A 16,522-nucleotide genomic window follows, 5' to 3' on the forward strand; every position below is an offset into this window, starting at 1 on the left:
TTTCCTGTATCTTATTAGGAAACCTCCAGTGTACTCCCCACCAATCCAGTCTTGTCTTTGCAACCAAAGGGATTTTTCTGAAATGCAGGTCTGAGTATGTGTATATACTCAGATAGGTCTGAGTATCTCTCCTGGATAAAAATCTCCAGTGGCTCTTCCTTTCTGCAGTGCTCTCCAAGAGCGTGGATATGTTTTGTGCTAACTGGTATGGTAGCCATTAGCCATATGTGGGTATTGAACACTTGAAATGTGACTGGGGCAATACAGTGAATTTTTAGTTTTAATTTGAATTAATTTGAATTTAAACAGCCACATGCGGCTAGTGGCAGTGCAGTTCTGCAGGATAAAGCCCACATTCTTCATTTCTGAGCTGACCCTTGCTAGCCTCTCCAGCCATACCTATTCCACTCTTTCTCCTTGGCATCTACACTCGGAATTGCTTAATCACTCACAGTTCCCCAAGCAGGTTTCTGCATATGCTGCTTCCGCCTTGGTGCTTCCTATCCTTTTTCCTGTTATTCCCCTCTCCTTGTCATCTAATTCTGCCTTCTTAACTTAGCTTCAACCCCTCCAGGAAGCCTTCCCTAAATCCTAAAACTAGATTAAGTGTTCATCTTCTGTGATCTGTAACATCTTGTACGTATCACACTGTTGTAATTACCTATTTGTTCCATGCCTTTCTAGACTCTTAGCTCCCTGAGGGCAAGGACTCACCAGGCTTTATCCAGAAACCTATTCCTTTGCTCCAAATCTTGCTGCTGCTTGCCTCTTATTAGCACTTCTTCTGCTAGGAAAGGGATTTTCTTCTTCAGTTATTTCAAGCACGTAGCATCTTATAATATTGCCTGCTTGTTTCATTGAGGGCTGAGAAATAAAGGACATGAGTTATACTGGAGTATCAGGTTCTAATGCAGTAGCCCTGGCTCACTCCAGCTGTCCCCTCTTGGTTAGCTGTAACTTCCCTCTTTAACACTGAGAAGGCTGACTCCATCAGTCACCATCTGTTTACTTATTCGGTCAGTTCTAGTAGCGTGTGTGGCAGTTTCAGAATCGTTGATTTATTTTTTACGCAGATTATTGGGGTATTAGTCAGCTCATCCATTTAAAGTGTACCATTTAGTGGTTTTTAGTGTATCCACAGGGTTGTGCAGCCATTACCACAACCGATTTTAGAACATCTTCATCACCCCTCCGAATTGATTTGTTGCTAAAAAATCTCCGCAGTGTGGAGGCTCAGCTGTCGAGGACAGGAGTGGAAGAAGAGAGAACAGTTAAGAGGCTCTTGGAGTAGACCAAGCGGCACTGGGTGAGAAATTCCAGATGAGAAATTATGGCAGCAGTGGAGGTGGTGAGAATGGCTGGTTTGGGGATCTGTTTTGTTTATTTATTTACTTGTTTGTTTATTTTTGACTGCGTTGGGTCTTCGTTGTTGCGGGCAGGCTTTCTCTAATTGCGGCGAGCAGGGGCTACTATTCATTGCAGTACGTGGGCTTCTCATTGCAGTGGCTTCTCTTGTTGCGGAGCACAGGCTCTAGGCACACGGGCTTCAGTGCTTGTGGCATGCAGGCTCTAGAGCACAGACTTAGTAGTTGTGGCGCACGGGCTTAGCTGCTCCGCAGCATGTGAGATCTTCCTGGACCAGGGCTTGAACCCGTGTCCCCTGCATTGGCAGGCGGATACTCAACCACTGCGCCACCAGGGAAGTCCCTGGGGAGCTATTTTGAAAGTAGGGCCAACAGGACTTGTTAAGAGATTAGATGTGGAGCATGAGGAAAAGAGAGAAATTAAGACGACGACTCAGCTTTTGGCTTGATGACTGGGTAAATGGGGATGCTTTTTATTTAAACTGGCCAGTCTGGGGGAGTGGCAGGTGAGGAAGTAGGGTGAGGAGAATCAAGAGTTCTATTTTGAACATGTTGGGTTTGAGATGCCTGTTAGGCATGCAAGGGGAGATGTTGAACAGGCATCAAATACATGATTCTAGAGCTCCAGGGAGAGGTCATGGCTGGAATATAAAGTTGTGAGGATTACAGCAATACCTTTTATGGAAGATTGTTCTGAGAACAAACAAAAGAAGACCTATAAAATTACCTGATGGGTCACAGGTACTTTGTTGGTAATGACGACTATGTTATCTTATTTAATCCTCCCAACACTCTCTAAAGTAAATTTCATGAGGCAGATTTTATATTATTATTATTTTACAGATGAGAGGACTAAGACATAGAGAAGTTAATGTTCAAACTCACACAGCTAATAAGTATCAGAGTTTGGATTAAACCCAAGACTGCCTGACTCCGAAGCCTGTGCTCTCAGTTGCTATGCTCTGCTGCCTCCTACTTAGTAAATAATTCCGCTACCAGGGCTGCACACTGCCTCTCGCATGCTTGTACTGCCTCTGACCTTGTCCCACTGCTGCTTACCCTTCATTCCGACCTCCCCCACCTCAGATCCCTTCCCCTTGCTGCCTGTCCCCACAGGTGTGCTCTTAACCGTGGCCAAATGCGCCCTCTCTTGCTACCACTGGAGATTATCACCTAGGCTCCAAAGCCCCCATCATCTTGGAGAGCAGTTCTCACGCTGCAGTGTGCACCTGGAGCACTGGCAGCTCATTTCAAATGCAGATTCCCAGACCTCGTTCCCAGCTAATTTGATTCAGTAAAAGCTTGAGGGTTCTGAAGAAAGAAGTCTGGGGAAACACACTTTTAGAAATGCTGCCTTTGGGACTTCCCTGGTGGCGCAGTGGTCGAGAATCCGCCTGCCAATGCAGGGGACACGGGTTCGAGCCCTGGTCCGGGAAGATCCCACATACCATGGAGCAACTAAGCCCGTGCACCACGACTACTGAGCCTGCGCTCTAGAGCCCGTGAGCCACAACTCCTGAGCCCACGAGCCACAACTACTGAAGCCCGTGCACCTAGAGCCCATGCTCTGCAACAAGAGAAGCCACCGCAATGAGAAGCCCACACACAGCAACAAAGACCCAACACAGCCAACAATAAAATAATAATAAATAAATTTATTTTTTTTAAAAAAAAGAAATGCTGCCTTTGACCCTACCAGTCCCATCAGGACCCTCTGGCCCCAACTGTGCTCATTTTTACCATTGGTTTAGAGTTGGGGGATGCCTTGCGAGGGAAAGAACGCTCTTTAGGGTACCCGGGGAGAAACGTGTTCATTTCATTGTCACTCCTCTTTCTAAGTCTGGTTCATTCTACTCATCCTTGCTTTTGCTGATCTCCCTAATTGGGTAAAATTCTACTATTATGTCTTCTCATAGGAGAACAGTGTCCTTCTCATTGTAACCCTCATTACATTTGCAATTTTACTTATTTTTGTGATCATCTCTTTTCTACTTGACTGTTAGCATGAAGAGAGCAGCAGCCACGTCTGGGTTTTGCTTGCTGTGGTGTCCTCATCTCCTGGCACGGTACTGATTCCTAGTAGGTACTCCAAACATTGACTCAAATGTCCAATTTCCATCAGAAGTGCTATTCAAACTGTTGTATACTCAGGCATGAAAATCACCTACTTTTATGGATTGAATTAATGTTTAACAGCTTAGAAATAGAACAATTATTTTTTTTTTATTTTTATTTTTAATTATTATTATTTATTAATAATAATTAATTATTATTAATTATAATTTTTATTATTTTATGGGGTTCCAAACTATTGACTCTGCTTTAGAAAAACAGATTTCTAAAGCAAAATCTATTTGTAAGTTGGGCGTTGTATATGTGTTGCATGTACACATTGCAACACATTTTATGCATATATGCATAATCAAAAAAGGAAAGAGTTTAAATTCAAAAAGTGAATCTGGGAAAACAGGTACAGTTTTGAATGTGAGTAGAATGATATAACATCCATGCCCCAAACAAAACTGTCAGAAAATTCATGGACATGTAAATTCCTTATTTACCATAGGCAGCTATTGTTAATGCTTCTCATTTTGGCTTCCATCCCTAATTATCTGGCAAACAACAGTAGTTCTGAATAGCAGTCTTCATGTAACACTAAAATGGAGTTTAATGGACTGTTGCCTCCATAGTAAATGTTTCCAGTTTCTCTTCTCCCATTTCCTTTGGAACACACCCTGGTCAGATTTTCACTGCCCATTACTCTACCAAAACCACTCCTGTCAATGAGACCAGTGACTTCCACATGCTAAATCCAGTGGTGAATTCTCAGGACTTATCTGGCTTGACCTATCAGTGGCATTTGTTGTAGATGATCACTCCCTTCTATGTGAAACACTTTCTGCACTTGCCTCCAGATACTGTGTTCTGGTTTTCCTCCTATTCCTTCTCGGCCTCCTTTGCTGGTTTTTCCATACCTCTTTGACCTGTAAATGTTAGCATACTAGAAGGGCCACTTCTCTTTTCTGTCTGTGTTCACTCACTGTAGGTGATCTCATCCATACTCATGGCTTTCAGTAACATCTGCATACAGGTAACTCCCAAACTTATTTTTCTGGCCCAGACTTTTCCCTGAGCTTTTCCCTTTTTCCCTCGCATATCTTCCTCCTAATCAGTATCTTCTTTGGATATTTAATACATATTTCATAATTAGCATGTTTTAAACTGAGTTCTGTATCTTCTGCCACCAAATGTACTTCTTCCATAATCTTCCCCATCTCAGTGAATGGCAATCCCATTCTCCTAGTTGCTTGGTCAGAACCCTTGATTCTTCCCCCATCTAAACTGTCAGATTATTAGATCAGATCTATCCAAAATCACTGTCAAAATCTATCCAAGATCTTTCTATTTATTATCACTTCTACTGCTACTCCTATTTCCTAGCAACTCTTGTCTTTCATCTGGAATGTCCAGTAGCCTTCAAATTGCCTGCTTCTTCCCTTGCTCTCTGGCACTTTAACTTTCCTAGAGCCAACGATCCTATTAAAATATATCATACCTCACTTCTGCTCAAAACCTTCCAGTAATTTCTAATACCACAGTAAAAGCTAAAGCCTTTGTAATGGTGTGCAGGGTTATATAGCCTACTTCTCAATCTATCTGCCATAAAGACGCAGTTTTGTTTTGTTTCAATTTCTAGTTTGAAGCGGATTGATACTTTACAAAAGTATGATAAAAATAAGTTACTACAGCGAGAACTTCCACCCTGATCATGGTGAACTAACTGGTAACAGAGTAGCTCTCCCACTATAAACTACTAGAAAACTGGTCTGAATATAAGAAACAACTGTTTTCAGGAATTAGTAAGTAGCATGGGACTGATTCCTGAGGAAAGGGAAACAAACGAGAGAGCCCTATGATCGCCCATGTTTTCTGCTAGAACACATTTGCCAAACTATAGTACAGAATACAAGCAGAGCAAGGCAGTCTTGCTGAGAGTAAGAAGGTAGAGATTGGAGTTTAGGGAGGCCGGAATTTGCTGAGCAAAACACCAGAGAGGAGGAATTGTGCAGAGAAAGAGCTCAATAAATCTGAAGACAGATCTCTTGAGTCTTTGGCTGAAAACTAAGCTGTATTTGCGTAGAATGAGATTTCTGAATCCACTGATCAGCAAAGAACAACTACCTGGGAAAGAACAACTCCTGGAGTTTTGAAAGTGCAACAGCTACCTGAGCTCACATAGTTGTTTGAGTTCCAACCAACCAGAGTAGAGAGAGATCATTGAACACTTGAGGCATTCAGTAAAGACCCCAGAAAGACCACATCTTAGGAGCAGGGTGAAATTGGCCCTAAATAAAGGTTACTTGAGTTCTGCGCTAATGAAGCTTAAACACAGGCCTCACAAGGATCAAGCTGTTCACAGGAAATTAAATTACTGCCAGATTCTTTAGAGGAAGGCAACAAAATCCAGACGTTCAGCAACATAATACTCAGGATTTGCACCATCCAGTGAAAAATTAAAAGACATAGGAAGAAGCAGGAAAGTATGACCGTAACCAGGAGAGAATTAGTCAATATAAACAGAGCCAGAAATAACAGACGTGATACAACTGGCAGACATGGACTTTAAAGCAGCCATGATAAGTATCAAAAATATAAAAGAAAATATCAACATAATGTGGAGAAAATGTGAGAAATAAAAAAGAACCAAATTTAAATGTTATTGGAACTTTCTGCACTTATAGTCTACTTCCATCAAAACTTTTAAAATAAAAAGAGAACTTGTAGAGTTGAAAAGGATTATACCTGAAATGAAAAGTTCAATGGATAGACTTAACAGTAGATTAGAAATTGCAGAATAAAAGTTCACTGAACTTAAAGACATAGCAATACAAACTATCCAAAATGAAGCACAGAGAGAAAAATGGCTGAAAAACGAACAGAGCCTCAGTGACCTTTGGGACAATGTCAGACAGTCTAACAGAGGGGGAAGAGAAGAATTATTCAAGGAAATAATTTTTTCCAAATTTCCAAATAAATTTTCACATCTTTGATGAAAACTATAAACCCACAGATACAAGATGCTCAACAAACTATAAGTAAGCAGGATAAACACAGAGAAAAACACACAAAGACACATCACAAACAAATCGCAAAAAAAATCACAATGATAAAGAGAAAATACTAAAAGCCGCTAGAGAAAAAAGGACATGTTACATACAGGGGAACAAGGATAAAGTTTTCCAATGAGTTCTCAATAAAAATAATGCAAGCTAGAAAATGGAATGGCATCTGAAAGTGGTGAGAGAACTTAGTTTTATTCTCTCTAAAATATAAAAATTTCCTAACTTTATCCACTGAAAAGACCTAGAAGCAGTGACACCCCAAGGACCATAAGCACTCTAGTACCCTGCCTGTGGCCTCTGAGCGCTCTTTCTCAGTAAAGGGAACCTGGGATCCTGGGAAGAATGGTTGATTCCAAGTGTGGAGCAGCATATACAAGATGAGATTGGGGCATCTTATTGTACAAACAAGGACGCTAATAAGCTTTAATGGATATGTCAGAAGAACACCAGAGCCTGCTTCAGGGGTTCCCACTGGCCACAGTTAGGACAGTTTGAACACCAAAAAGATGATTGCAATGGATTGAAGCACATCAGGTACATAAAAATCTATGAGTTCATAATTATACAAAAAAAAAAACCTCCTAAGGCACTAACTTGTTTTTCTGTTGTTGTTGTTAAATAATAAGAAATAGCAACCATTTGGTTTTACCTTTCCCGAATGAGCAGTATTTCACAATAAACAATAGAAGAAATTAATAAATGCACAACAGATTATAAAATGGGAAAGTCAGCATTTTGCAACCCCTCATGAAATAATGTATTTAGGCAAGAACTATTAGTAAATGCTAAAATTATTAGGTGAAAAGTTGATGGAGGATTTTGTAACGGAGAGATGTGAATCTCTCCATTACAGATGGAGAACATCTGAATCCACTGATCAGTATTTACATTCCATTCCATTATGTGCCTCCTGTTTGATTTATAAGTACATCATATTACATATGATGGATTCTAACCCCTTCTCAATAACAAAACAAAAGCAAAAACTTTAGTCAACATCTAGATCTGACCCCACAGGGACTAGAGAAACGAATTAAATGACGCCTCCAAAATGTAGGATATGCTACAAGGTAACCTGTTTTATTCACAAGTAGATGACATGGAAGAAACAGGGAAAAGGAAGAACTGTTATAGATTAAAAACAGAAACATATAATCAAACACAGACATAAAAGAAACATATCAACCGAACGCAGAGTGCAGACCTTGTTTAGATCTTGACTTTAACTGTAAAAGGGTACTTTTTTTAAGATTTGCGGAAATTTTCAGATGGACTAAGATATTAAAGAATTTTTGTGATTTTTTTTTTTTTAGGTGTGATAATGGTGTTCAGGTTGTATAAATTCTTTCTGTATCTGATAGATGTACAGGCTCAAGTATTCCCAGGTGAAATAATAAATTGTCTGGGATTACTCTAGCCACCCACCCCCTGCTGCACAAAAAGTTGGGAGAAGGAAGAATAAATTAAACAAGTTGACAACGTTCATTTTGGTTGAACTGTGCTGATGGGTACATGAAGGGTAGTCATTAGATTACTCTTTCTATTTTTGCACATATTTTAATACTTCTATAGTAGAAAGTTAAAAAAAAAAAGATCATGTTCTTAAGGACCTTCCATATATCTATAAGAGAGAGCCTCACTCAGATTATATGCAACATTGTCTTACAATTAAATATGATCCTAACAAGTTTGGTTTAAGTACCAGTTTTATGGGAGAAAATAGAATGATGTTAAAGGCAGTGTCCTTATAGAAATAAAAAGGCTTAACTGGTATTATGAGGTAACACTGAAAACTCTTACATGTCGACAAAAGCTATGGAAGCATTAAGGGGCCACTTAGTGATTAAATGGAACCACTCTCCCTCAGTTTTCCTGCCAGAGGGCATTTCCTAAAAAGTGCATCCATCGCAGAGCCCAGAACTGGTGGGCAAGGCGCTTTAGTGGCTCCTCCCTGGTTTTTCCCTCTCAAGGGCTGTAGTGTCAGTCCGCCAAAGCTGTCTTCTAAGGGATTGCTTTTGTTTAAAGGATTTGTGTGATGTATTCCCTGTGGTCTAGCACCACATTCCATTATGCATTGTGGTTTTTTATTGTTTTTCTTATCATGATTTTCTTTTCTGTTTTTCTTTGACGTTTGCCCATTTTAATCCATGTTCATTTCTTGCTTGTGTCTGTGTCACGCTTGCTGTCTTTGCCTCCGTTGTTCCTAGGTTACAGTATAGCCAGGATATACCCAGTCACTTGGCCGATGAGCATGCGCTGATAGCCTCCTTTGTGGCCCGTCTGCAGCACTGTGCACGGTCAGTGGTAGAGCAGCAGCAGGCGGGTGGCCAAGGGCTGATCAAAGGGAGGGAGAGCTCTGTAACCTGGGGTTGCCAGCTGGAAAAAGCTCTGCATGTGGGGTTTTTCTTGAGAAGCTACCAGCTATGTTTGGCGGAGTTTAAATAATTGCTAAAGCATTGGCTTCTAAAAGAGAAGGAGCCTTGCCAAACCTAGGCACTTACCTAAAGATATAGTCAGAAATTCTTTAAAGTGGAGTTCCCTTCCTTCAGATTACACCTAAAGAGTGTATAAAGCTCAGAAATGTGTGGTCCCAAAGATGTGTATTCACAGAGGTATTTGATGCAGACTCTTACCGTTCATTCTTGCCTACATAATGAAATCTTTCTGTCGACATTCAAAGTTTAGGATTGGTCAACACACTTTGTCTTATCTGGGGGCTTTGACACCATCACCTTGTTACATCTTGACATGTTGCATCTTCATCTGTTCCCCAAAACCTATCATTGTTGATTATTTAAACCAGTGATTTTCAACAGTGGTATTGGGTTATTGTCACCTGAGAGACTTTTACCAAACTGTGTATACCTCTGTGTATTATAATAATTATATGTATTATAATAGGCCCACATACCTCTTTCCCTGGAAACTACTGTTAATATGGGAATATGACTGATCCCTCAGTGGATTATGGTGGAAAAACATTTAATAACCACTATAACCACTAACTATAGCAAAGTTAACCCTTTAAAAGAGTTAATACCAAACAAAGTGCCATTACATTCAGGCAGACCCAAAGCCACCTGCCCAGTCCATGCCCACACCTGCCACCATTCTGCAAGGAGAATGGCAGGTAAAGTTTAAATAATCCCCTTTACATAGCAGCAGAGTCTCTGTGCCAAACAACCTGAGATTCTTATTCTTAGAGAGAAAACTATAATTTTTATAAACTTAAACACATGAGAGAGGCTGGAACCTTAAATTTTGATCTTAGTTTTGCCCTTAACATGCCATGGCTTCATGGGAAGCTCTTATTCGCCATGATAACAGAAAAATACATTAATAATCAACTTTAAAATATATATCCTTGGGGCTTCCCTGATGGTGCAGTGGTTAAGAATCCACCTGCCAGTGCAGGGGACACGGGTTTGAAAAAAATAATAATAAAATAAAATATATATCCTTGAAAAGGACTGTTTTAAGTATTATACTTCATAGCATTTCACATAGTTTTCCCAGTATGACCAAGTGGCGTTATTACTTTTAGGCGTTTACCTAGCTCTAAAGCCTTAGACTGTTGGCTTCTCCTACCTCCCAACTATGTTTAATAGGCTTATTCTGTAGGAGGGTTGCCTGATAATTGTGCATTGTATCACAGAGTGTCTCCTCATCCAGCAGATGATTTCTGAGCACTCTATCCCAGCCCCTTGGTCTCTAGGAAGAGAGTTTTCTTAACGCTGGCAGGACAGCTTATTTATTATCAGTAAGGGCAATTGTCCAAGTTATTAAAAATTTCCATGGTGAATATAGCAGCAGAATGTTAAACAGACACTACTACCTGATAGCCCAGGAAGATTTATGCTAAGTTTAACTGAGATCCTCAAGTCTTACGGCTTAGGGATTAGGCTCCCTGAGCAAGAATTGGTGGCCAGGAGCCTTGGAAGAGCATGAGGATTGGGTGAGTACTGCATCTCTTCTTGATTTATAGTCTAAGGAGCTGAGCTTCGTACTCCCTCAAAGAAGTCAGAAATTTCCTGGCTAACTAATTCTGAGAATGAAAATCAGCTCAAGCAAAAGAATAAGGAACCTTTCTAATTTCCCTCATAGTTTTCATTGACCATAAAACCTCTCATCAACATAAAGTTCTAGTTTCTGGCTTGAAAGCATAGCCAGTTAAAGCAATCATGTCATACACACTCGGGTATGAATGACAGATAAAATTAACCTTCCTAGGGAGATGGAATGTGGTGGAGAAGCAGGAGCTCTTCTGCACAGAGAAACCTATTGTGTCCCTTGCCAGAAAACAGAGGTCAGCCACTTTAAGTCCCACTTCTTAAGCTGCCGTTTCCTCCATAGTAGTTATCCACTTGTGTTGTTAAATGTTCATTTTGTTGTTATTTACAAGATAAAGATAGTCCTTTTATTACAGACAAGCATCTTTAAGGCACAAGTATTATAGTTCAGCCCTGACCTTGAGGTCTTGACCCTAAAGTATTAAAGTCAACTGATGGTAGCATGTTCTTATTACAGGATCATCTTTTGAGAAAATGGTTATATATGCTAGAGACTGACATTTGCACACCTAAAATTATATAGTGTTGAGAAGTGTCATTGCCAGAAAGCAGTGACAGTAGCAGCACATTTTAAAAAAATCCATCCTAGGGCTTCCCTGGTGGCGCAGTGGTTGAGATTCCGCCTGCCGATGCAGGGGACATGGGTTCATGCCCCGGTCTGGGAAGATCCCACATGCCGCGGAGCGGCTGGGCCCGTGAGCCATGGCTGCTGAGTCTGCTCGTCTGGAGCCTGTGCTCCGCAACGAGAGAGGCCACAACAGTGAGAGGCCCGCGTACCGCAAAAAAAAAAAAAAAAAAAAAAAATCCATCCTAGGGGAAAGACCAAGTTAAGCTTAAGAGTTAGCCACAGAGATAGAAATATAGGATGCTTAAAAAAAAAAAATCTAGGAAAAACACAGTTGATTTCATGCATGAAAAGTCCAGACAGGTTTCTGTTGATTAAACTCCATCCTTTCCAGATTCCCCTCAGTAATTATAACAAGATTTGATGAATATTGAACTCATGTCTTTAATTTTTTTCATATTTCATATTTTGTCATACTGTTAAATTCCAGTCAGGGGTTTGTGGAACTCCAAGAACCTAGAGCCAAAGTAGAAGCAAACCACGACAGCCATCTCTCATCACTTAGTCATCATTATTACTGTTGCCTTAAAACATCTGTCAGACTTAAACAAAGAAGAATTACATAGCCACAGTCCTGATTAATCTAGGAGTGCCCTGATATAAATAAATAGCAGTTGACATCACATGCTAAATTAAAGATGTCAGTCATAATCAGCAAGAAGTTCCATGTGAGCAGCACATACACACAGAGCTAGCCTCCTGCTCAAGAACCTTCTTTTATTCAGGTGCGGCACTTTCTGACGTCCCACTGTACTGGATCTCTAAATTTTTAGAATGCTGGAACTCTTGTTAAGAGTAAAGAACTAAATTAATTCACTCTAAAATGGGGCTCCAGTTGTAGAACAAGCATGGTAAAAGAAGAGAAAGAGGCACTGAAGGGGAACATTTGACGGCATCTTCCCCAACTTTACCATATTGTAAGCCTGTCTTAGCTTAGGTTCCTCAGTTTTGCTCAGCCAGTGTTAAGGGTACTTTTCCTCAGCCCTCTGCTTTTCAAGATGCTTTAGTTTTCTTTCGGGCTTTTTGAATTCAAGACCTATATCTAAAAGTCACGAGGTTTTCTTAAAACAGTTGATGGGAAATCACTCCCTCAAGCTTTATAGATGCCCTGTCTTTTCTCAGCCCTTGCATTCAAAAAGAAGTGTCCCCTCTGAAGGTATGAGAGCAACAGGGATATACTGCCGAAGAGAAATGTTATGCGTGGGCTCGTCATTTCTCTAAATCCTCTTTGTCTCAGAAGACCATTAGTACCTATGATTCAGGTCTCCATTTCTTTTGTTACCATTCTTTTTCACAAGTGTTTCTCCCATCTGTTCTTTCTGAGAGAGAAGCAAGAGTAGGGAATGTTTAATAGATACCTGTTGAATTTTTATCTCCTTGGCAGTGTCCTGGACAGTCCTAGCCGACTGGATGAGGAACACCGGCTTATAGCTCGCTATGCTGCCCGGCTGGCTGCAGAGGCAGGAAACATGGTGAGTAAATAGAGGATTCCAGTAGAGTAGCAGAAATTTGCATTACTTTATTTATTTTAATAGATTTATTTATTTATTTATTGGCTGCCTTGGGTCTTCATTGCTGCGTGCAGGCTTTCTCAAGTTGTGGCGAGCAGGGTCTACTCTTCATTGCAGTGCATGGGCTTCTCATTGCAATGGCTTCTCTTGTTGTGGAGCACAGGCTCTAGGCGTGCAGGCTTCAGTAGTTGTGGCACATGGGCTCAGTTGAAAAACTAAAAATAAAACTACCATGCGATCCAGCAATTCCACTCCTGAGTGTATATCTAGAAAAAATGAAAACACTAATTCGAAAAGATACATGCACCCCAGTGTTCATAGCAGCACTATTTACAATAAGCAAGCCATGGAAGCAACCCGAGTACCCATCAACAGATGATAGGATTAAGAAGATGTGAGAGATGTGCACGCACACATGTGCGCACACACACACAGGAATATTACTCAGCTATACAAAAGAATGAAATATTGCCATTTGTGGGACTTCCCTGGTAGCACAGTGGTTAAGAATCTGCCTGCCAATGCAGGGGACACAGGTTCGATCCGTGGTTCAGGAAGATTCCACATGCCGTGGAGCGACTAAGCCCACGCATCACGACCACCGAGCCCATGTGCCACAACTACTGAAGCCCGTGCGCCTAGAGCCTGTGCTCCGCAACAAGAGAAGCCTCTGCAATGAGAAGCCTGTGCACCACAACGAAGAGTAGCCCCTGCTCGCCACAACTAGAGAAAGGAAAGCCCACGCGCAGCAACAAAGACCCCATGCAGCCATAAATAAATAAGTAAATTAATTAATTAATTAAAATATATTGCCATTTGCATCAACATGGATGGACCTAGTGAATATTATGCTTAGTGAAATAAGTCAGAGAAAGACAAATTCTGTACAATATCACTTATATGTGGAATCTAAAAAATGATACAAATCAATGTATATACAAAAACAGAAACAGTCTCACAGACATAGAAAACAAACTTGTGGTTACCAAAGGGGAGAAGGAGGCAGGGAGGGACAAATTAGGGATATGGGATTAACAGATACAAACTACTATACATAAAATAGATAAGCAACAAAGCTTTACTATATAGCACAAGGAATTATACCTATTATCTCATAATAACCTGTAATGGAATATAATCTGCAAAAACCCTGAATCACTATACTGTATACGTGAAACTAACACAATATTATAAATCAACTATACTTCAGTTTAAAGAAAAAAGAAGGAAGAAAAAAAAGCAAATTACCAATATCAGGAATGAAATAAGGGACATACTACAGATCCTATAAACATTATAAGGATGTTAAGAATATTATGAACAACTTTTTGCCAGTAAGTTTGACAACCTAGCTGACGTAGACAAATTTCTTGAAAGATACAATTTAACAAAACTGAAATAGAATAAATAGAAAATCTAAATAGTCCTAAATCTGTTAAAGAAATTGAATTAATAATTAACTTCAAAAATTCTAAGCTCAGGGACTTCCCTGGTCGCACAGTGGTTAAGAATCTACCTGCCAATGAAGGGGACACGGGTTCGCGCCCTGGTCCGGGAAGATCCCACATGCCGTGGAGCAACTACGCCCGTGTGCCACAGCTACTGAGCCTGCACTCTAAAGCCTGCAAGCCACAGTTACTGAGCCCGTGTGCCACAACTACTGAAGCATGCATGCCTAGAGCCCGTTCTCTGCAACAAGAGAAGCCTCCTCGATGAGAAGCCTGTGCACTGCAATGAAGAGTAGCCCCCGCTCACCGCAAGTAGAGAAAGCCCGTGTGCAGCAACGGAGACCCAATGCAGCCATACATGAATAAATAAATAAATAAAAATTCTAAGCTCAGATGGCTTAATTGTTGAATACTATCATATGTTTAAGGAAGAAATAACAATCTGGCACAAACTTTCAGAAAATAGAGAAAGAAGTCATTTTATCAGGCCACTATAACCTGATACCAAAATAATACAAGGGCATTACAAGAGAAGAAAGTTGATGGCCAAGTTCTATCATGAACACAGATGCAAAAATCCTTAACAAAATATTAGCAAATTGAATCCAGCAATATGTAAAAAGGATAATACTCCATGATCAGGTGAGGTTTATCCTAGGAATGCAAATTTATTTAACACATGAAAATCAGCCTATGTAATTCACCATATTAGCAATTTAAAGAAGAAAATTATAATGTTTCAATAGATGCAGAAAAAGTTTGTCAAAATACAATGCCCATTTTTGATAAAACTTCTCAATACCATAGGAGTAGAAGAAACTCCTTTAACCTGGTAAAGAACACCTACAAAAACCCTATAGCTTATAAGACACTTAAAGGTTAAATTTTGGAATATTTCCCCCTAATATTGCAAACAAGTCATAGATGTCTACTTCCACCACCTCTATTCAAAATTGTCCTGGGGGTCCCAGTCAGTGCAGCATGACAAGAAAAAAGGGACATAAATATTGTAAAGGAAGATGTGAAATTGTCATTATTTGCAGATGACCTGATTCTATATAGGAAGTCCTAAGGAAAGTCCTATAAGAACACTACTAGAACAGATACATGACTTTATAGCAGTGTTGCAGCATACAAAGTCAGTATATAAAAATTGATTGTATTTCTGTCTACTAGCAGTGAACAATTAAGAATTAAATTTAGGAAAAATAACATTTACTGTAACATTAAAAACCATCAAATACTTATGGATAAATTTAATGAAAGATGTTCAAGACTGAAAACTATAAAATATTGCTAAGAGAAATTAAAGAAAACCTAATAAATGGAGAGATATAGCCATATTCAAAAGGTTCAGTATTAGTAAAATGGTACATTTTCCCTAGTGGGTCTATAAATTCAGTACCAATCAAAATGCCAACTGATTTTCAAATATATTTAGAAAACCAAAGCAGTTTTGGAAAAGAGCAAAGTTGGAGGATTCAACCCTACTTGACATCAAGTCTTACTCTAGGGACTTCCCTGGTGGTCCAGTAGTTAAGACTCCACGCTCCCAATGCAAGGGGCCTGGGTTTGATCCCTGGTCAGGGAACTAGATCCCACATACTGTAACTAAGAGCCTGCTAGAAGAGCCCACACGCCACAACTAAAGATCCCACGTGCCACAACTAAGACCCGGCGCAGCCAAATATTTTTTTTAAAAAAAGACTTACTCTAAAGGCACAGTAATCAGGAAAGTATGGTATTGGCAAAAGGATAGGCAAATCATCCATAAAATATATGCACACATATAAGGTCAAGTGACTTTCTACAAGGCACAAAAGCAATTCAATTGGGAAAGGAAAATCTTTTTAACAAATGCTGCTGGAACAACTATTTATCTGTATGAAAAGAAAGAACAACTGTTTGTATGAAAATAAAGAACCTCTACCCCTACCTCACACCATACATAGAAACCAATTTGATATATATCATAAACTTTAAATGTAAAAGCTAAAACCATAAAGCTATTAAAAGAAAACAGAAAAATATCTTTATGACCTTGGGGCAGGCAAAAATTTCTTAGAGAGGTTATAAGAATCACAAACCATTAGGTCCAGTATTGTTCTGGAGTGAAATTAGGACAGGCAGGCCAAGATCTCGCAGGACAATATTCTACAGTGTTAGTTTTAGAAATGTGTACTAATTTATGTTTACTTCTTCACAGGGAAAGAGAGTTATGAAAGCTGCCAATAGAGTTTTGCTTTGTTTCTCTCTCAAAACGTAATTTATTCCTTTGGGTTTGTCTAGTCTTCAGAATCTTTTCCTTGAGAATCTAATACTAAGGCATACATCTGACTCTAACATTCCAACTCTAAAGGTTCGTGAAATGGAACAGAATA

General features: G+C 39.8%; 1 protein-coding gene across 1 annotated transcript in view; it reads left to right on the plus strand.

Annotated features, from left to right (window-relative positions):
- DTNB (dystrobrevin beta) overlaps positions 1-16,522 on the plus strand; it is a 235,471-nt gene that overhangs the window by 176,786 nt on the left and 42,163 nt on the right. The window contains exons 11-13 of the mRNA XM_024764484.1: positions 3,368-3,430; positions 8,695-8,784; positions 12,567-12,654. Coding sequence (XP_024620252.1) covers positions 3,368-3,430; positions 8,695-8,784; positions 12,567-12,654 — 241 coding nt within the window. The remainder of the gene's footprint in view (positions 1-3,367; positions 3,431-8,694; positions 8,785-12,566; positions 12,655-16,522) is intronic.

This window comes from Neophocaena asiaeorientalis, unplaced genomic scaffold (assembly GCF_003031525.2).
Source record: "Neophocaena asiaeorientalis asiaeorientalis breed wild unplaced genomic scaffold, Neophocaena_asiaeorientalis_V1.1 scaffold345, whole genome shotgun sequence".
Classification (NCBI taxonomy): Eukaryota; Metazoa; Chordata; class Mammalia; order Artiodactyla; family Phocoenidae; genus Neophocaena; species Neophocaena asiaeorientalis.